The sequence below is a fragment of the Xenia sp. Carnegie-2017 genome, unplaced genomic scaffold (assembly GCF_021976095.1).
Source record: "Xenia sp. Carnegie-2017 unplaced genomic scaffold, XeniaSp_v1 HiC_scaffold_1, whole genome shotgun sequence".
In the NCBI taxonomy this organism is placed as follows: Eukaryota; Metazoa; Cnidaria; class Anthozoa; order Malacalcyonacea; family Xeniidae; genus Xenia; species Xenia sp. Carnegie-2017.
Window position 1 is genome coordinate 3,788,899 of NW_025813402.1, and position 20,757 is coordinate 3,809,655.

The following is a 20,757-nucleotide window of genomic DNA, read 5'->3' on the forward strand; positions in this document are numbered from 1 at the left end:
AGATAAACTCTAGGTAGCCAAAATTCAAAGTTGAAAGATCACAAAGTTATTGTGTTTTTCTGCTAACCATGGCAACAACGGCTGATTGCAGCTGTCGTTTACTATCGAATTGCGTAATAAAATTTTGTTATCGTTACTGTAAATTACAATGGTCTGCTGTCTTCAGAACTGGCTTTGCATAGCTCTTGTGTTTTACTGGATATTGTTTTATTTTTTCGCATGTTTACTGTTAAGAGCACTGGCAATGACGTAAAATAGATCATATCTATAAATGATGATGTTCGTATGTAAGCTGCGCAGGAGCTGGGTACTAGACACATTGATAACTTTACTACAAGATATTGATTGCTTCACAGATGACAGCTTCCCTTCAGTTAATTGCTGTTTGAACTTTGAAGTCTGTCCAACTTTTACCTGTAAATCGCTTTAGAAGATATGAATTTCTTATCCTTTAATACTTTTAAGCTGAGAACTAACATACAAAAATATTAGTAAAGGCATGAATTCTACGTTGGTGGACGAAGATGATGACGATAAAGTTCCTGGGAAGGTAGATTTTCCATTTAGTAGTCATATATATCAGTTTGCATTTCGTTTTTTCTACACGAGGTTGGTTGTATGCCAAAATTTCCGAAGGCTAATGCAAATTTTGTTTGTTGTGCTTATTCCATACTAAACACAATGAATAAAGTTCGTGTATTTGAATTACAAAATAGAACTTTTATGCTCAATGTATCTTGAGGTTTGTATTTTTCATGCTTTCATGCATGTCAAATATGAAACATCAATTTACTTATTATGGTCGTATTTCATTTATCAAAGCACATATAATTGTTGAAATCGAGGAGAAAAATGCAAATTCTGTTTTGAGTTTCGAGAGTGTAGTTTCAATGCGCAATATTTTATGATTTGGAGAAGTTAAAATTTCAATATTTAATCAATCATTTTCTCGCGTTGTTATTAATATTCATTTAAAATTAATAAAATTTTGTCGTAATAAGACAGCATTTTGCATCACAGTATTTTTTGAAACTAAAAACTTATTTTTTAGCATTTCATTACAATAAACAGGGTAAACTCAGAGTAAATTAGCAATGGAAGTTCGTATTTTCGTTTATAAATATTAATGATCTTTATCAAATAACGGTTTATTGAAATTATGTGCGAACATTATATTGTTCTTCAGCAGATTTTAATTTGTTTTAGTGTGCTTGATCAAGTTTAGCTGTTTCATTTGACAAGATAAATTGGTTTGCTTGTATTTTAAGCTTTGTTGAAATTTGTGAAAATACAAAAGTTGTGCATTCAATGTTGATCATTGTTTTTACATTATTTAATGTGTCAAAAATGAGGTGATAAAATCATTCCTTAATTGTCTTTGGTTTACCTTCGTAGACTTATAATGACACGAGAAACTAGTTTTATGCATGTTTGCTTTTAAAGATTAGCTAGTCTGTGTTGACTAATGGTTAATTTGTGGTCTTGCTGTGGAAACTTGATGCATCATATCTGGGATAGCATTAAGTTGTGGTAATCATTATAATCATAAATCTCATTTGATGAATGATGTGATGCATGTGCAATGGTTGATATTTGGAGAATTTGAGAAATAGAAAAAAGCTGGTAGATTTTTGGAGTTTATTGTACTAAATTGTAAGTAGTTAACAAATTAATGAAAGGTATGTTTTATTTACAGTACATCTTTGTGGGTGCTGTACTGGCAATTAGTGGAAATTTACTTATTAGTATTTCCATGAATTTGCAGGTAAGGATTTTTTATATAATCATAAATGACATTTTCATTCAAGATTATCAAATTCTTGCACATCTAAGGAAGCAAAGTGGACTTACTATTGTAATTTTCAAACCATTTTGCACGTCAATATCATGATCTTACTTTTCATTTTTGCATATATTGTGATGTTGTCAAGCAAATTGAAATTTAAAACTTTATTCATGTGTTGTTATAGAAATACTCTCACAATCAGATTGCAACTACCGACGACTCGGATGGGAAAGCATATTTGAGAAGCAAAGTTTGGTGGTAAGAAGATCAGTAATATTGACTTAAAATAAGAAAGCCTTGAGAAAATACAGCTGGACAAGATAGCACTAAATCATCAAAAAAGTTCATTAAAAATGCAAACTACCAAAAATTACTTAACCTTAACATACACAAAATGCTGCTAGGCATTTGTATCATTAAAAGTGTCATTTGTGTTTCATCCTAACTTTATTTAAAAATGAAGTAAATGCACAAAAATACAATTTATGAAAACAAACAATTGTTGTATCAGAAATAGTACAATATCATGAATTTTTAATTTGGTAATACATGTTGAATGACCTTACTAGATAAAGTTATTATTTTTAGAAAGGTATGATCAACATTTGTAGCACTGTTCTATTTATTTATGAAAGCATAATAAAAGATAGTCTAAAGTAAATGGTTTGAACCCAGTAGTATCGTTACATGTTTGTAAATGTAGATCGTCCAGCTTGGTATAGTCCTGAGAAGGACTGTTTTTGTTGTTGTTGACTGACGTTTCGGCAACCTTAGCGGTAGTCATCTTCATAGTCAAAATAATAGAGTCAAAACATTTTGACTCTGAAGATGACTACCGCTAAGGTTGCCGAAACTTCAGTCAACAACGACAAAAACAGTCCTTCTCAGGACTATACCAACTTGGACGATCTACATTTACAAACATGTAAAAGATATACTGATAATTTATGATACAAAGCCACAGTCCTTCAAATCACACAACTCAATTGAAATTTTTTGTGTTGCACATATCTTATTATGCATGTGATTAACATAATGGCCACCAGTAAATTACTATTTCTGACCAAACATCGCCCTAAGGTGGCTATCCATAGTTAGTATTCTAAATAAATATACAGCACTAAGTTGTACAGTGAAGTGGCACCACAATTTGTTTCTATGTTGTTACGAAGCTTGAGCATGAATGATTTAGGTTAAGCTTTTGATATCTGTCCACATATGTACATAAAACTGATGCACATAACATATTAATGAAGATCATGTGGAAATTTCTTATTAATATTTTATTATTTCTTTACTGTTACTACACATTTCATGATGCAATCAACAATTTGATGTAGGTTTGGTATTGTTTTAATGGTATTTGGTGAAATTGGAAATTTTTCTGCTTATGGTTTTGCACCCGCTTCGCTTGTAGCTCCTCTTGGAACAACTACTGTTATAGGTAATTTTGTATTTTATAATCTTAATAAATAGGAATTTTATGCTTGTGTAAAACTTTTTATTGTATTTAGAATTTATTAGACCTAACCTACCAGTGGCCCTAGCTAGCCCGCAAGTTTGTCCAAGCCATTTAAATTTTTCATCATTAGCATTATTCATTTCATTAGAAATCTGTAGCTTTTACAGGGAATGGGCACCAAAAATTTTACATTGTATAGAATAAAAAAAAACATTGGTTAAACCGCTGCACTGACTGCAGGCCACCCTTCTGTTGAGAACTGAAACTCTATATTTTATGGTCATTTTTAAGGACTTAAAGTATTTAAATTTCTTTATAACACTATAACACTTTTCATTTTAGCCAATGCAATTATTGCTGTTGTTTTTTTGGGTGAGAATTTCAGACTTCAAGATCTATTTGGTAAGCTAAAGATACTTCATTTATAAATAGAAATACATATGGACTACCATTCACTTTTGAATGGAATGCTTGAATTTAAAATTTTAACAATATTGTGTTTTAGGCATATCAATGGCTGTTGTGGGCGCGTTTCTATTGGTAACATTTTCAACCAAGGTTTGTACGATTTTTATTGAAAAATATTGATTTTTTGTTATGAGTTATGAAGTATGACTTAATTACAGTACTGCTCAGAAGTGTAACTTAACAGTGCGTTCGCGTTTCATTTGCGTTTCATTTGCGTTTCGAACGCGTCCTGAACGCGTTCCAAGAAAATTTGGGGACACGTTCTGAACGCGCTCGCGATTGTTCAAAAAAACTCCGTATAACATGGAAATTTTCGAAATTGAACACTTGTATAGCGAGTATAAATGATGATTACCGATGAATGATCGGATGAGGCCAACAACGCGTTTTGATACGTAACTGGATGCGCAACTGGAACGCGTTTTGATACGTAACTGGATGCGCAACTGGATGCGCAACTGGAACGCGTTTTGATACGTAACTGGATGCGCAACTGGAACGCGTTTTTATACGTAACTGGATGCGCAACTGGAACGCGTTTTGATACGTAACTGGATGCGCAACTGGAAAGCGTTTTTACACGTAACTGGATGCGCAACTGGAACGCGTTTTGATACGTAACTGGATGCGCAACTGGAGCGCGTTTTGATACGTAACTGGATGCGCAACTGGAACGCGTTTTTATACGTAACTGGATGCGCAACTGGAACGCGTTTTGATACGTAACTGGATGCGCAACTGGAAAGCGTTTTTACACGTAACTGGATGCGCAACTGGAACGCGTTTTGATACGTAACTGGATGCGCAACTGGAAAGTGTTGTATAATTTAGGATATTTCATTTATATATTTTATTGCATGCCAGATTTTATAAGTTCCCATGCAGAGTTTTATGTGTGCCAAAATTATAATTAAATTAGGGTGTATATACTTAACACTTCCTAAGTATTTTCTCTCTTAATTCATGTTGTAATAGTGCACGTAAGTCACGAAATGTAAACATATAAATAGACTCAAATTTGTAATAGTCGGGGAGATTGTGTAGATTGTTCATTGCTAATAAACTCCATAAAACAAACCGAATCAGAGTGCAGATCAATTTTCTGGACGAACTCAGTGAATTCTGCGACAGAAAGCGTTTTTACACGTAACTGGATGCGCAACTGGAACGCGTTTTGATACGTAACTGGATGCGCAACTGGAACGCGTTTTGATACGTAACTGGATGCGCAACTGGAACGCGTTTTGATACGTAACTGGATGCGCAACTGGAACGCGTTTTCGGTAAACTTACTTGTGAGTAGTACTGTGTATGGATATTGTGTTTAATTTTAGGAAACTAGTGAACCCACAGCCAAACAGTTGATGTCATATGTGAGGCAGTGGTCATTTGTTTTGTATATTGTGAGTGAACTAAGCTAGAGTTTGTGTTGTAACATACACTATCAGTGGATATTTAATTATTTTTAACATTAAATTTTTATATTTCATTCTTAGTTCCTTGAAATAGTGTTATTTTGTGGACTGCTGTATTTTCAAAAACGATACTGCATTGAGAATGTGTTCATTTCTCTTTTGCTGGTTGCTATACTAGGTAAGGAATGTTGCTATGCTTGGTAAGGAATGTTGCTATGCTTGGTAAGGAATGTTCCTATACTAAGTAAGGAATGTTGCTATGCTTGGTAAGGAATGTTGCTATGCTTGGTAAGGAATGTTGCTGTACTAAGTAACGAATGTTGCTATGCTTGGTAAGGAATGTTGCTATACTAAGTAACGAATGTTGCTATGCTTGGTAAGGAATGTTGCTATGCTTGGTAAGGAATGTTGCTATACTAAGTAACGAATGTTGCTATGCTTGGTATGGAATATTGTTATGCTAGGGTAAGGAATATTTCTATGCCTGGTAAGGGTTGTTGCTATGCTTGTCCCTCCCTGAAGACATCATACATTACTTTCTTAAAGCAGAAATGAGTCCCTGGAACCAAAAAAAGTTTACTATTGTACTTTTCAGGTTCTGTTACTGTAATTTGTGCCAAGGGAGTATCTTCAATGATCAATCTTACTTTTTCTGGTATGAATCAATTGAGCCACCCACTACCTTATATCATGTTTATTTTAATGGTCATCACTTCTGTGGCCCAAGTAAGGTACGTTATGTACGTTAGTAGGCATTTGTTTCCACTATTCCTCGTTTTTACTATATCTCATTTTCTTCTTTTGTTTTATAAAACACTAGTTATTTTTACGGTGTCAAAAATGCAAAGCGTTTGGTGGCTAAATGGTTATTTTTTCTTCTGCTTTTATGTCGTAGATTTTTAAACGTGGCCATGAAGCATTATGACGCTACAGTTGTGGTTCCAACAAACTTTGTCTTTTTTACTATAAGTGCCATTCTTTCTGGTATGAATCTACACTATGTTTTCCTCTCAAATTTGTTGTAATTAATAGCGCGGCAAGGCTCCAATTTGATATTTTATTTTGTTGCAGGTATTATGTTTTACAGAGAATTCTATGGACTGTCATTCTTAGTAATCTTCATGTTCCTTTTTGGGTGAATATTTTAATTGTTTTTCATTTTGCATCGACTTCTATAAATCATTAGTACCTGGTAACACTATTTTTATGGTTTGTTAAATATTCCCGGTGAACAGCACATTTTTGTTTGTTGGCAAACATTTTTACGTCCATTTCTATTCCATAATATTTCACGGGCACATTTCGAAAAAGCGAAAACATTCTTAAAGCAAACAGCTAGTCTAGTAATGTCGTTTATGTGAATGGTTACATTACATGTTTGTAGATGTAGATCGTCCAGGTTAGTTGTGTTCTTAGAAAGGCTGTTTATGTTGATGTTGGTGGCTGACGTTTCAACAACCTTAGCGGTAGTCATCTCCAGAGTCAAGTGCGCTTAATTTGTCGAGTTTGTCAACTCGGATGTCGGTGTGTGTGTGTGCGTGTGTGCGTGCGTGTGTGCAGACAAAGACAAAAATAAAACAAAAAACGTTTTTATTCCCAATGTTAAAATATGCTTTTAACAAAAGCATGATATTTCAGCCATTGACTCTAAGGAAATTTGACAGGATCTCAATTTAATTTTTATTGATCGTTTGTGAGTTGGCTACATGGTTGCAAAGATTCTTACAGCAATCTTAGTGCGTTTTTCATCATTGGTGAGCTTAACATTTCAACACCACATAATCAAAATGAGTTTTGTCTTTCTTTAATTCCTGTTTTCTTGTCGATTCTGGTCGGCTCTCTTGAGTTTAAATTGTACGATACCAAATTACAAAATTTGTTATAAATTTATTACATGTACCTTTAATGATTAAGGCAAATGAAACTTATAACGATTTTTTGCTGCTACCATGAAAATGTATGCATTTCACTTTTCATTCATTTCCTGAATTTTTATTATTTAGCTGTTTCTTATCCTTTGTTGGTGTGTATTGTATAACTAGCCATCGAGATGAAGTATCTGAAGATACAACAGATAAAAAGAATGGTATAATGACAGGTATTAACTTTATATAGTTTCTCTTAAAATGTGGTGTACGTACTTGCTACAGTAGTCCACGAGACGATCGCATTAAATCAAACAGATAATAAATAGGTAGTGTTCGGCAGTGAAGTAATAAATATTTTTCTTTGGTAATAGTGGGCGACGTTGCAAATAGTTGCACATCGATGACCAGCAGAACCAGTTTTATTGTCTGAGTTTACTATGACCAGCAGAACCAGTTTTATTATTAACTGAGTTTACTATATTTTTTTTAGCTGGATTTTTAACATCTACATCAAAGTTATGCAACATTCAACCAGTTTCTCCTACATCGCCTGAAAATCCCTCCGGAAAAGGCGCAAATGAACTAACCAGATTACAGGAAAGGACGAAATGAGGTTGCATTTTTATGTTTACTTTTTTTGGTTTCTTTCAAACTATAATTCTAACAATACCGTCGCGTCTTTTAATTATGACATAAAAGTTGTAGGATACTTGTTCTTGTCTTAGATACAGAACAAAAGTCTTACAGAGGATCTCCATTGGCAGAAATATTCACTAAATGTTAATGTCGCGCTATGTCAAAATTTGAATTCAAAAATATTCGAAAAAGTCAATTTTAATCATTGCCACATTTAACCTGTTGACGAAAAGTTAAATTTGTTTAAAAACTTTACGAAAAATTAAATAAACAAAAATATGTATCTATTACGTTAGTTAAATTATATCAGCAATGAATGAAGTTCAAAGTTTACAATATTTTTAGAATTCTGTTGTGGAGATTCGTCAGTCGTGACGTATTTTGTCTGGTCAAGGTCGTTCTAATATAGTTTAATATTAGGGATGAAATCCGTTACTATGGCCAACCCACATATCCGAGTTTAAAAACTTGTCTAATTATGCTTACTAGCAACGATAGAATAAAATCCTTTATTGTATTTTGTAAATATATACCATTGAACAACGTACAGTTACGTTTTAGCTCATAAATTCTTTATTTATTATGTAAAAAATACATTTATTTAAGTGAGTAAACTCTGTACTTTTAACAAAGATTTTGCTATGAGTATGGGTATAAAGTTTGCGATTGTGGTTTTATGAGTGAAAATCACTCGAGCTTAAAAGCATATGTTTATGTCTCACCCACATCTTTTCATTGAAATTAAATGTTTATGTCCCACCTAGATTTCTCCATTAAACTTTTTTGTCTAAGTTCACCTGGTGCCTTACCTTAAATGTAAATTTCTTAATGCACTCGTAAATGCAAATTTCCTCTGTGTTTTTCAATGTAAATGCCATCTGTGCTTAAGTTGCGTTGAACAAATAGCGAAAAATGATTTTCAATCTATCGTATTTAATTTTTTTGCGTTGTCACCAAGCGAATCTAAAGCTGAAATCAACACTTAAGACGAAATGACATAAAAACGACCTCTTTATTTTATCAAGTATCTCGTTTCCTGCTCTCAAAAGCAATTTACATAATAATATGAATGCAAATCTTATGTTTATTCTTATATGCATCATTGTGTACAAACTCCGGTGTATTTCGTCGTGTTTTTCCTTGGTTGTTCGCTATTGTCTTGATAAAGATTGCTCCTCTGAACATTTACTTGGTAAGATATCTTTTGTAATGAGGAATTCTTCAAATTGTTTTTCTACGTATTTCAGTTTATCATAGCATTCATGTTATTTCTTTCATTGTTTTGATCGAAAGGAAATTGATATAAAACCGATGCACTTCAACATCACTCTCTCATTTTGTAGATGTTCAATGTATATTTACAATCGAACTATACTCGAATAACTTGTTTGCAAAACCGTCAATCTTTTCTCTTTTTTGTGATAAAAATTTTCTTTAGTTTTTTGTCGTAACATATGTAGCAATAGTAGAACTTTGAAAGGTAAACATTATTAAATCCATTTATATTTCAGTAAATATTTAAACTTTATTTCAAAACGTTACAATTTAAATGTTTCACAATTGTGAATTCTTGGGGTTTTTTATCGTGACAGTCCTCAAATTTCTCCTCTTAAAACTGTTTAACTTTACTTATGTCAAATCTAGCTCCATAAACACTATTGTGTTTATAAATTGGTTATTAATTGTTGCTTATGTAGTCGTGCTTTGTATAGCATTGTAAAATCATTGGAAAAATGGCATTTTTTGATTTTTAGAGCATTTCTACACCATTCTAGAGATTCTTTATCTTGAGTTGGTTCGTGAATGAAAGGAATGTACGGCATTTTAGGTAAGATATATTTAGAATGCATTGATCCTTCCATGTTCTTCTACCTTTCTATATTAACTTATGAGCTGTTTATATTACCCTGCCATATTGACCGTATGTATTGACCATATTACTATTCTCTATTGACCGTATACCATGTTATATTGACCCTATGTATATTGACCATATTACCTTGCTATATTGACCGTATGTATTGACCATATACCATGCTATATTGACCGTATGTATATTGACCATATTACCATGCTATATTAACCGCATGTATTGACCATATACCATACTATATTGGCTTTTGTATTGACCATATTACCATGATATACTTAGCGTATGTATATTGATCATGCTACTATATAATATTGACATTACGTACGTCCACACTACCATTCTATATTGTTCATTACATAATGTTCATACAAGCGTTTTTATCCCTTTCAGTTTACATACTATTCTGCTGTTTTAATGAATCATTTTGTTGAGATGAAACAAAAGAAACGACAAGAACAACGCTCTCCGGAATATGACTCATTCCATGATAAACGTAGATTGCTTTCGTATTGGAAATCATTAGAGTCTCCTCCTACAGTTTCTGAGGAAAGTTTACAAGTCGACGACATTAAAGATGATCTTTTGGTTGAATTAAGAAAATGCGTGTCAGAGTTGGAAAGTTTGGATTCGGGAATATCAGGAACAGAACATGGTGAAATTATTTCATTGCAATATGAACAAATTAGCCTTATTGACCAGCTCAAAAGTTATTCAGCGCTTACTTCTTTGGAAACGTTGGATTTGAATCATAATGTTAATGGAAAGAATGATTCTTTGACTAAGCAAAGTGAAAGAGACGCAATAATTAAGGAAAACGAAAAACTTCTTCAACAAATAAAAAAACAAGAGAAAGAGTACAAGACTACGAGGGACGAACAACAAAGAGATATTGAAAAACTAACTAGGGTAATTATTTTTTTAAAGATATCATTTGTATTGCTTCATTACTTTTTTAAATTAATATACTCATTCAATGATTGTTTTCTTTCCTATTCCTAAGGAAGTACAAAACTTCAATATCCCGAAGAAAACTTGAACGTGAATTAACTCAACTTAAGAAACAAAAGACAGATAACGAAGCAACAATAGTTTCTTTACAAAAGGAAATAAAAGTAATAACAGAATCACACAAAGCTGAAATTCTGAAACTGAGTAAGATTAACGAGCAAGTAACGCAAGAAAATAGTGAACTTGCTGAGAAAGGCAAGGAAGCAACTGAAGGCCTGAAAATTGCTCTTCATCAGTTGTCTGAGGAAAAGAAAATGATACAAGGGCAAAAAAAATCTTGGAAAAATATTCGAGAGATGGAGCTTGCCATTGACAGAGTTAAAAAGGAACGCGAGGCGTTTAGACAACGATGTGAGAAAACGAACTCGTGCATGGAAAACTGCAGGTTGAATTATCTACTCTTAAAAATGAATTGGAATTGAAAAACAGAAAACTGGCACGAATTTCTTCAAGAGAGTTTGTAGATAGTGAAGATGGACTTGCGGAGAAATCCAAAGAAAGTAGCAGAATTGCTCAACTCAAGAAATACGTTCATGTTTTAGAAGAAAGCAATAAAGAAAAGAATGAAACAATCTTAACTCTTAGAAAAGAAAATGCTCGAGCGAATGATATCACTATGGAAAAATCTTTAGAACTTTCAAAGACTCGTCGAATTTTAGAGCGGAAAATTGAAAAATTAACAAATGAAAATTCAGACCTCAAAAGGAATATTGTTATCAGGTCGAATTATAGTCGTAAGAGTCAAAATACTCCGGAAGCTAAGGAAGGTTTGTTGACACAAAAACAAGACAAGCCTTTTGATGAAGAAAACCGTCGGCTTTCTAACCCGGAACATTGGGCAATTGAGGAAGCTGAACGGCAACATCGAGAGAAAAATCAGATTCCCTCGTCCGAGCTAAAGACAACGGCAGGCGACGCTTTGGAAACAGGTAAGCCTAAAGAAGTTCCACCGAGAAAAAGAAACACTGGGAAGTTCATTAGAGAAGGTTTCATACGACACAGTGCTGACTTAGGAAAATTGATGTCTAGAAGTGAACCGTTTATTCATCGTAAATTAAACAGGTAATGTCTAATGAAAAATTTATAACTATTTATATCTATTTTATATATCAATAACATATTTCAATGACCTACGCTGTAGCCTTAGCCGCTTTTAAGCTGTAACAGTTTTTGTTCATTGCATTTTACAATTGCTATTTTTAAATCTTTTTAGTGACGTCATACATGATGAGAAACCAGCGACAATATTTGTAAACAAATTCCGCAAGAAGAGCGAGGATGAAGAACATTGGGTTTGATGATCAATCGTTTTCGTGTAACACCAATTTGGAAACTTGTAATTAACATTATTTTCATAATAACGCTTATTTAAACTTATATATAAAACCAATTACTTCATATTATATTATTTAATCTTAATTTCATTTCACCAGAAAATCAACTGTTATAATCATCACATAAATGAATTTTCAGTCAACTGACGTAGATTTGATGATTTACCTAAAAATCAGAATAATCTCAAACTTTCAGCACAAATAATACACAACAAACTTAAGCAAGCTCTGAAAGCAGATGTAAATTTGTGATTATTGTTGATATTCGAAGCAGTTGAAGTGGAATTATCTAGATGATAAACACGACCAAACAAGGCAGCTGTAAGAAGACCTTTACTCAGTGTTTGAGTAGTTTCCAACATGTGCACAGGGAAGTCATTCATCCATTCTCCAGGAAGGAGTGAAACTCCATCTGCCACTACCTGAGGAAAGACGTATGACGTGTTAAGATAAGAGTTCAGTGAAATAAACTCAAAGATTGTTTTTGCATTATAAACTTTTTGGCCGCAGCTCTTACGACTTGTGTTCAAACATTTTATCAAAGTACATATTCGTAGATAGTATTGTCCTTCCTTTGTGTGAATACCGTCAAATACTCCCAGCGCATATAATTCGTCTGTTCTTTTCTTTACCATCTTGTACGTCAAGGAACAGCAAGTTTTGCTGTGATTGTAACATATTTTCAAAGCATCTTCATCATTGCGCAATTCTTTAAACTGAAAAAGATCGCCAAACAAATCCGAATAGAATTCTTCATTCCAAGTAACATTGCTATGAGAAAGATTATCTCTGTCTATTTGTGCAGCAGATTTGTCAAGCGCTAGGTTTCGATGTGACTTTGGCAAGCTCGCAATCAAAAGTTTTCCCCCTTCTGATAAACTTCGAAAGTAGTCTTTAGATCCGTTGTAGCTATAAATACCGCTACCTGTGTTAAGCAAGATAGGGACATGCGTATTGGATGCGAGAAAGTTGACACCCATACCACGGGCCCAGGAGCTGTGAAAACCAATTGCGGCAAAAAGCGGTAATACATCAAACCAAGCAGTTGGAAAAACCACGTGATCAATATTATACTTTTCCACCAATGTGATCGCTGGATCATGAAAAAGTACATCAAAACATGTGAAGGTTCCAAATTTTCCGAATGGTGTCTGAAATGTGATGAATTCTGGTTCTTTTGGACGATTTACAGTTTTTAGCTCGTTCATGAAAGGATGTTGCTTGTGATACCTAGAAAATGAATGGCAAATTAAAAAACGAAGATGTTTTTTAAAACAAATTTTCCCAGCAATTAAACAAACAAAATCATACCTAGCTATCAAATTTCCTTTGTTGTCAAAAACAACATTTGTATTGTATTGATAGCGTCCATCTTCGGGACAATTTAAGTCTGTGGTTTTATTACAAGGTTTAATGTCGCCCATGTTTACTACCAAATAAATATTGTTGTCTTTTGCTAGGCAACTGAGACGATTCAATATAAAGGTAGAATTATCAGGTTCAGGATCTGTACAAGCATTCCATTCAATTCTTGTAGGATCGGGAATATTTTCCAAAAAAGGTCTAAACGACTCTCTGTCGTGATTAAATCCTGTGAGGCCATATTCAGGAAACACAATAATACGGGCATTCTATATACAATAATGGTAGTTCAGTATTGACAGTGCATAAGTAACGAGAGTGCTGTGCAACCCCCTTTCCTGGTAGTCACATAACAATGAAATTTTGCTGAAATTTAGATGACATTTGCATTGGAAATTAGGAAAATCCACGCCAAGTGAAAGAACCAAATCTGGATTGCAATGCTAGTTGCTGTAGGATGTCATATAAGTCAAAGGCCATTGAAGGTTTTCTTTAACAAGATTTGCATTTTTCGATTTTGATTTTTGCTAATCTTGTGAGACAGTCAATAGTTCCTATTTCAAGTCATATGAATGAATACAATACCTTATTCTTTGCAGTAATAACTTGTTGTTTGTAAACATTGACATTTTTCATCATTATCTCCACAGCGGCATTTCTTGTAAGCACATAGCTTTGGTTTTCTGAACTATCGAATAACGCATGCTCATAAACTGCTGCAATAAATTCTGATGCTATTGTATTCTTTATCAGATACAATAAAAGGAACGCTCTTACATTTGTATGCATGTTGAAATAATGCGTTTAAAACCATCAAATTTTTTCACAGCACTCATGGTGAAATATGAGCTCGTTGCTTAGGGAGGAAATATTCAGTGTCACCGTAAACGTCACCAAGAACTCCATTCAAACGGCGACAACATGGACAGCTGAGCTGGGTGTCTCAGGTAAAGGGGGGGGGGCATGGACTCCCCATTTTTTTCATGGGCAAGTAGTTTGTAAGGTAAATGGTAAAACAAAGAGTTCTGCTTATACAGTATGTTTTCATGCCATTCTGGCTCCCCTACTTTTAAACACGTTATGTTGTACCCAGAGGCTTTGGAAGCTTTCAAAAGTTGTAGGTTTTCAATGCTCGCAATTTGATAATGCGAGAAACTTAGAATAGTAACGAAACTGTTTCATATTAGTTATTTTTGATAGTTCTTTCTTCCTTTTTCGGCATATATTACAAAACTTGTCAGAAAATGCATTACATAAAAATGATTTGCATATATCGGCAATGTTCAAACCATTTGAAATTTCCAGCTTGCTAGTGCCAGTTCCTTAATTAGAAAATTCAGTGTGCTTGCAAAAACTCAGCGTGCAACATGTCATATATTTTCATGCAAGAAGCTAAATTTGTGGGTGTACTTCCTATATTTAACACCCACAGTGTAAAAGTTGTGGGTGCACTGACACCCGGACACCCACGGCTTCCTTACGTTTACCAAGCCCCTGGTTGTCCATACAAAACAACTCATGGGAGAATGTGTGGGTTGAAGTAAGATTTTCGGTAGCCTGATAGGAATACAGTTTATGACGGGTTGAGCTGTTAAATGTCTGCACTTGAATGAGCTTTCATTCTATTCACATAATCAAAACGCCACTGATTCGTATAGTACAAACTCAAACTCCAAGAAAGGCGTTTATAAGATAGAAGGTGCTTATTTCATATGTCATAGGGGCGTTTATTTGATCATTTCATGTAGCATCTGCTGTGCAGGACACGTGTGACAGTCGGCTCATTAACACAATATGGCGTGCAAAGCACCATGTGAGCAAATTACCGAAAGTTTGACATAAAGATTTGTTTTTATTAAGTAATATAAGGCTACATACGTTAGGTTCAGAGGATAGTTATAAATATTGATATAGAGTCAAATTTAATTATGAAGATTAAAAAAAGGACAGCAAGCGAAGGACCTAAAAGTACCAAAATAAAAAATAGAGGTAAAAAGTTTGCTGTTCATATGAAGAACAAGAAAAAGAAAACATTGAATACGAAAAGGGCTATATCATTTGGAGAAAAAGAAGTAAAAACTAAAGGAAAGGATGGTAAACGTACGGACAATACTTCTTTTAAGAATGATTTAATGAAGAAAAATAAACAAACACAGAAGTTGAACATAGATTCTGGTGATGCTGGTGACAGTTTGTCAAAGCGTAAACGAGAAGACTACAGCAGTAGCAGTTCCCAAAATAAAAAACTTCGAGGAATTAAAAATGATGAGGTGCAAACCAGACTTGATCAAAAGCAATTAAAATTGGCTCGCAGGAAAAGGAAACAAAATTATGAACTTACCAATATATTGATTAAAAAATACGACGCCTTAAGAAGGTAAAGAATAGTATATTTGGAAATGATATTTTCTAGTTTTTATTGTGTTTCCAAACACAGGAGATATTTGGGTGAACTTGAGAGTTGATCATTGCAAACCTAAGATTGAAGATCGAGAATTCTTACAAATGTCTCCTAGGTTTGCTCAAACCCGTTAAAAATGCAAAAAAAGTCTTTTACTTCTTTTATATAATAGCAATAATTCAAGACAGATAGAATGTTTAAAATGTTTCTTTGAAGGATGAACAATTTATTTAAGGTGGTCAAATCTGTTACTTAGAAGGGTGCACCCGCTGCATCCTCTCAGAAAATCTGTTGATGATGTTTTGTGCAAGGGGTTGACTAAAAGTGTAATGTATCATTTTTAATTCATCCATTTAGAAAAGATATTTCATCTGACAAAAAACGTATAATGATTGATGAAGTTCTTGATATAATAGCTGGACATTGTCATGAGGTATAAGATTCTTGCAGTTTTCATAATCTTAAATTTAAACTTGTTGGAGCCATCAAGGAATGGTTTGGTTATAATTTTTATATTTAGGTTGTTTTCAAACATGACACTGTACGAGTTCTACAAATGTGCATCAAATATGGTTCTGTCGAGCAACGATGCAAATTTTTTGATCAATTTAAAGGTGAATAGTTCTGCGTACATCATTTTTAAGAAATGAATTTCGAGTATTTAATTAAATTTTTTTGGTGTTTTGTGTTTGATAAAAATTTAAAAATTTATTTCACTTCCACATATGGCAATTGACCGCAATTAAAGCATTGCGTTGCTAAAGTTTTTAGACTGTATGTATGTTTTGTTCTGTTATTTAGATAATGTTTCTGAACTGGCTTTAAAGAAGTACTCAAAATTCTTTATTAGAAAAATGATGAAATATGGGTAAAATATTTGTAAAATTATGTTAATGATTTCTCCACATTTCCAACAAAAAGATATTTTCTGATTTTCATTCCTAAGAACAAAGGAGCAAAGAATCTACATTATATGCTCTTTCAATCGGAAGGTTAAGAAATACATTCGACATCAGGTAGGTGTGATTGTTTTCAACAGATATTATAATGATGTTTTAAGCATGAAGATAGATTGAAAAAATACCAATCACAATCTATGTATTTATGAAATTATATATCATCAAAAGTAATTTATTTTAAGACATGAACATACATAGTTTTCCATGGTTGGCTAACATCAATGTTGGATAACATTTCTTCTTTTGAACTCAGGAAGCCGGCGAAATAGTTGAAACTATATATAATGAATATGCCAACTCAAGTCAGAGGAAATATCTACTTCAAGAATTCTATGGCGCTGAATATTCCATTGGAAAGGTAGATTTTTCAAAAAAATTTGGTTTACCATAAATGCTCACTTAAGCACCCTCGCACTTACACGCCGCTCTTGTTTAAGCAGTTTACGGTAAGTATAACTTTATAGTGTAGATAATATGTATGAGCAATATCCTTCATGGGATATAGTGAGACCATATTAATGAAAGAAGATGGCTTTGTGTAGTCTCCAGAGTACTCAAACTTAAACAAGTGAGCCACATAAAATACATGTGTTGAACATAGTTTGAGAAATCTATTTAAGAAAAACAAGAATATATGAGAAATTCATTCTATTTTTTAAGAATTGCATTTTCAAGTTATGTTTTGAACAATCCATGCTGTTGTAGATTAGTGATGCTCGGTCACTTGAAGAAATTATTCAAAGCGATCCACACAAGAAACCTCATATTCTACGGAATCTGAAAGAAACAATGGTTTCTTTAATAGAAAAGTATGTACCTCAGTTTGAGATTTTTAAATTCTTTTGATAAAATTCAATAGTTACTGGTTAAGAGGTATTGCAACGAAGATGTCTTGATGAGTTGAATGGTTGTGGAAAGTGCTTTGGATGATGGACATATTATTGTTGAATAGTATTTATTATTTATTATAGGTCACTTGTGTCTCATACAATTGTGCACAGGGCGATGTTAGAATTTTTTACTTATGCAGATGAAAAGATGAGAACGGTAAATTACATAATAAAATGGCGGTCGAATTTTAACATTTTTGTCTTTCCTCAGCTTGCACTACTTACCGTATGTATATTGATTTTGTACTCACTCACTCACTCACTCACTCACTCACCACTCACTCACTCACTCACTCACTCACTCCTCACTCACTCCTCATCACTCACTCACTCATCACTCACCACTCACTCATCACCACTCACTCACTCACCATCCTCACTCATCATCATGATGATCATGATGATGATGATGATCGATGATGATGATATGAATGATGATGATGATTATTTATGATGATGATGATGATGATCATCATGATGATCCATGATGAATGATGATGATGAATGATGATGATAATGATAAATTGATGATGATGAATAATATGATGAATGATGACGATGATGAATGATATTGATGATATGATGATGATCATTATGAATCACTCCTCATCATCACTCACTCACTCACTCACTCATCACCACCTCACTCACCACTCACTCACTCACTCCTCCTCACCTCACTCACCTCATCACTCTCACTCACTCACTCACTAACGAAATTATTCTTTCTCAGGAAGTGATCGAATGTTTGCATGAGCAGTTGGTCCTTATACTTCACACGAGTGAAGGAGCAAAGATAACGATGTCCTGTTTATGGCATGGAACTCCTAAAGTAAGAACTTTGTGTGCACCCTGCACAGTAAGGTTGTTTGAGATAGAAGAGAATGAACTTGTTTTAACGTCAGGTTGTATTTTTATTATGAGGCAAAGTTGAGCAATCTTATATTGGAAAGTTGACTCGATCGAGTTACATCTCGTGCTTAAAGAAACTAAGCTTTTATTTATTGAATAACTATATATTACTGTTTATTTTATTTTTGATATGAAATTTACGTTAATGTTTAATACTTAAAGGATCGAAAAGTAATCGTAAAAAGTTTCAAAGGCTATGTTGCAAAGATATGCAAAGTGAGATTTTTTATTGTTCCTCTGTTTTATCATTCGTTATGACTTAGCACTACATTTCACTCATTTGTTTTTCCGATGCTACCATTTTTATCACGTTAGCATTACGACGTTCATCTGTCTTTTCAATTTCAGGAGGAATACGGTCACGTGACAATGCTTGCAATCTTTGATTGCGTCGATGACACAGTTCTTGTTCAAAAAGTTATCATCTCGGTTTGTGCATTTTTATTGATTATGTTCATAAAAACGTTCAATTTTGAATTGTTATGTTGAAGTACACTTGTTAGTTATCTTTATCTACTAGTAAAATTTTGCTAATCTTAATTTATCGGTAAAATTTTGAAAATCTCTATACAACTGGTAAACATAGTGTTTGGGAAATATGTAACATGGAAAACTAAACGTTAAACGATTTTAACGACTCTTTATGTGGAGTACAGTGGAGTACAGTGGCTTCTCTATAACAAAATGCATGATTGCCATGTGCTACTTTAATACATTAAAGCGAGTTTGTTTCACGACATGCAATCTTATTTTAGGAAATGCTATCTTGTTTGAAAGAACTTGCCGAGAATCATCATGGTAGAAAGGTTTTACTCTATCTTCTTGCTCCTCGGTCACCAGCATATTTTTCACCAAATATTATTAAAACGTTATCCCAGGGTGATGGCAACAAGCATAGGTAATTTTTCAGTCAGGCTCTGCATTCTAAAAAATAGGAATTTTTTTGCTATAAGCCCAGTGTATACCATCGTGCTTAGTTCACATGTTTGGTATGAGCAATGAAGTTATACATTTTGTATGTTATAGCAAAAGGAGAGCTCTGTGCGAAGAAGAGAACTATTGTCAGCTATTTCGCCATCTTTAATCCAGTTTGCTGCTCATAATGTGAAGCGATTACTTTTTGATAAAGCTTTGAGCCAATTTTTTGTGGCAATTATTCATAATGCTGGAGGTACTAATTTTCCTACTCGCGCGTATTTATGTTAAATATTTCATGGCAGTATGTCTTCGTTTTCAGATGAAGTGGAAACTGCAATGAAGAGTGCTGTAAAATTGGCAAGTAAAGAACTCGATGTCGACAATGATAGTGAAGAGGTGAACTTTCGTTCAAAACAAGTTTCTTGCTGTACGACGATTCATTTTCAAAAAACATTTATTGGATGTTTTAGGATCACGTTTTTAAGAGTGCCAGTGGTCATTTTGCGATTAAACAGCTCATCCAATTAGATAAGAAACGCATTGAGAATGGTGTGTATTAATGAAGTATTTTAATGATTTGCAAAATATTTATGGTTCACGATATTTTACGATATGTTACCCTTAATGTTTAACCTTTTGCTATTTCTCACTGTCAGTATCAAAGAATTCAATGCGCATTTTGTGTCTAGATTCAAAAGTGTTGTTTTCGCCGTTGTTGATGACAAGAACAGACCCTGAAATGTTGTTTAACATGTGTCTTTTTAACAGGGGAGCTTTTCTTGTTGTAAGGTTTGTGGAGCTAGTCAAATACATCAATTCATATACTACACATAGTATGTTTTTGGTCTCTCGTGTACTTCAGTTTCTTTCAAAGTATGTACGTATTTAATTTTATATTATTTCAGCCTTCTCGAGTGTTCAGTTCCAGAGGTGCAAAAAGAAGTGAAACAGTCATTGATGCCTTATGTTCAGAAATTAAAAACAGTTGAAAATACTGGTGTAAAAATCGTGATGAAGTTGCTGAAAAAGTAAACACTAATACCAACGATTTTTAACACAAAGTCAGTTAATGACACCAATTTTGTTCAAACGTCTGTAAGCATAGTTCAGAAATTTCTAAAAATATATAAATACATCGCTTGATTTGATTGCTTGTATTTGAAAGGACTTCTCCATATCGTCAGTCTCGGTTTTTAGCATAGAAGTCAAGATATCTCAGCTTTTTCTTTTGACTAATCAGAAAAAATGCCAATTATGTGATAGTCAGCAGCATTAAAAAATTGTTTCTCGATCAAAATGTTTAATGACAGTGACTCACTGTAGTGACAAGATCTGACGAAATGTCAAACGGGTCCATTCTTTCATCATAATGTATTGTTGATTAAAATTTTGAAGGATGTTTCTATTATTATTTTAACTAAAAAAACATAAAGAGCGACAATTTTATAACCACGGTGTATCGGAG

The 20,757-nt window shown here is 33.5% G+C and overlaps 4 protein-coding genes across 6 annotated transcripts; 3 read left to right on the top strand and 1 right to left on the bottom strand.

The window, feature by feature from the left end:
• Positions 1-289: 289 nt before the first annotated feature.
• LOC124434564 (NIPA-like protein 2) lies at positions 290-11,993 on the top strand. Of its 3 annotated transcripts, none has more exons than XM_046984463.1 (18): positions 290-550; positions 1,697-1,765; positions 1,971-2,044; positions 3,127-3,230; positions 3,591-3,650; positions 3,754-3,806; positions 5,051-5,119; positions 5,213-5,309; positions 5,727-5,862; positions 6,027-6,115; positions 6,203-6,266; positions 7,135-7,229; positions 7,490-7,612; positions 7,725-8,827; positions 9,390-9,463; positions 9,899-10,414; positions 10,509-11,578; positions 11,730-11,993. In XM_046984463.1, the coding sequence occupies exons 1-13, from the start codon at positions 500-502 to the stop codon at positions 7,609-7,611; spliced, it is 1,083 nt and encodes a 360-aa protein (XP_046840419.1). In that variant the 5' UTR covers positions 290-499; the 3' UTR covers position 7,612; positions 7,725-8,827; positions 9,390-9,463; positions 9,899-10,414; positions 10,509-11,578; positions 11,730-11,993. The 3 variants fall into 3 exon arrangements, with proteins under 3 accessions (XP_046840419.1, XP_046840413.1, XP_046840405.1); XM_046984449.1 differs by having other exon boundaries at positions 292-550; positions 7,981-8,827; XM_046984457.1 differs by having other exon boundaries at positions 291-550; positions 7,490-8,827; positions 9,411-9,463.
• Positions 9,941-11,814, top strand: LOC124450662 (rho-associated protein kinase 1-like). Its single transcript, XM_047001327.1, has 4 exons — positions 9,941-10,414; positions 10,567-10,901; positions 10,946-11,578; positions 11,730-11,814. Exons 1-4 carry the CDS (start codon positions 9,941-9,943, stop codon positions 11,812-11,814), a joined length of 1,527 nt encoding a protein of 508 aa, XP_046857283.1.
• Positions 11,825-14,068, bottom strand: LOC124434554 (pantetheinase-like). Its single transcript, XM_046984439.1, has 3 exons — positions 13,798-14,068; positions 13,162-13,481; positions 11,825-13,080 (listed from the first exon to the last, which is right to left on the bottom strand). The coding sequence occupies exons 1-3, from the start codon at positions 13,999-14,001 to the stop codon at positions 12,024-12,026; spliced, it is 1,581 nt and encodes a 526-aa protein (XP_046840395.1). The 5' UTR covers positions 14,002-14,068; the 3' UTR covers positions 11,825-12,023.
• A 628-nt stretch (positions 14,069-14,696) lies between these two features.
• Positions 14,697-20,435, top strand: LOC124445327 (pumilio homolog 3-like). The gene is made up of 18 exons (XM_046996051.1): positions 14,697-15,589; positions 15,971-16,046; positions 16,134-16,227; positions 16,415-16,481; positions 16,560-16,629; positions 16,826-16,930; positions 17,278-17,381; positions 17,544-17,619; positions 18,196-18,294; positions 18,537-18,590; positions 18,723-18,803; positions 19,130-19,272; position 19,333; positions 19,401-19,545; positions 19,612-19,688; positions 19,763-19,841; positions 19,982-20,081; positions 20,198-20,435. Exons 1-18 carry the CDS (start codon positions 15,141-15,143, stop codon positions 20,322-20,324), a joined length of 1,947 nt encoding a protein of 648 aa, XP_046852007.1. The 5' UTR covers positions 14,697-15,140; the 3' UTR covers positions 20,325-20,435.
• The last annotated feature ends 322 nt before the right edge of the window (positions 20,436-20,757 follow it).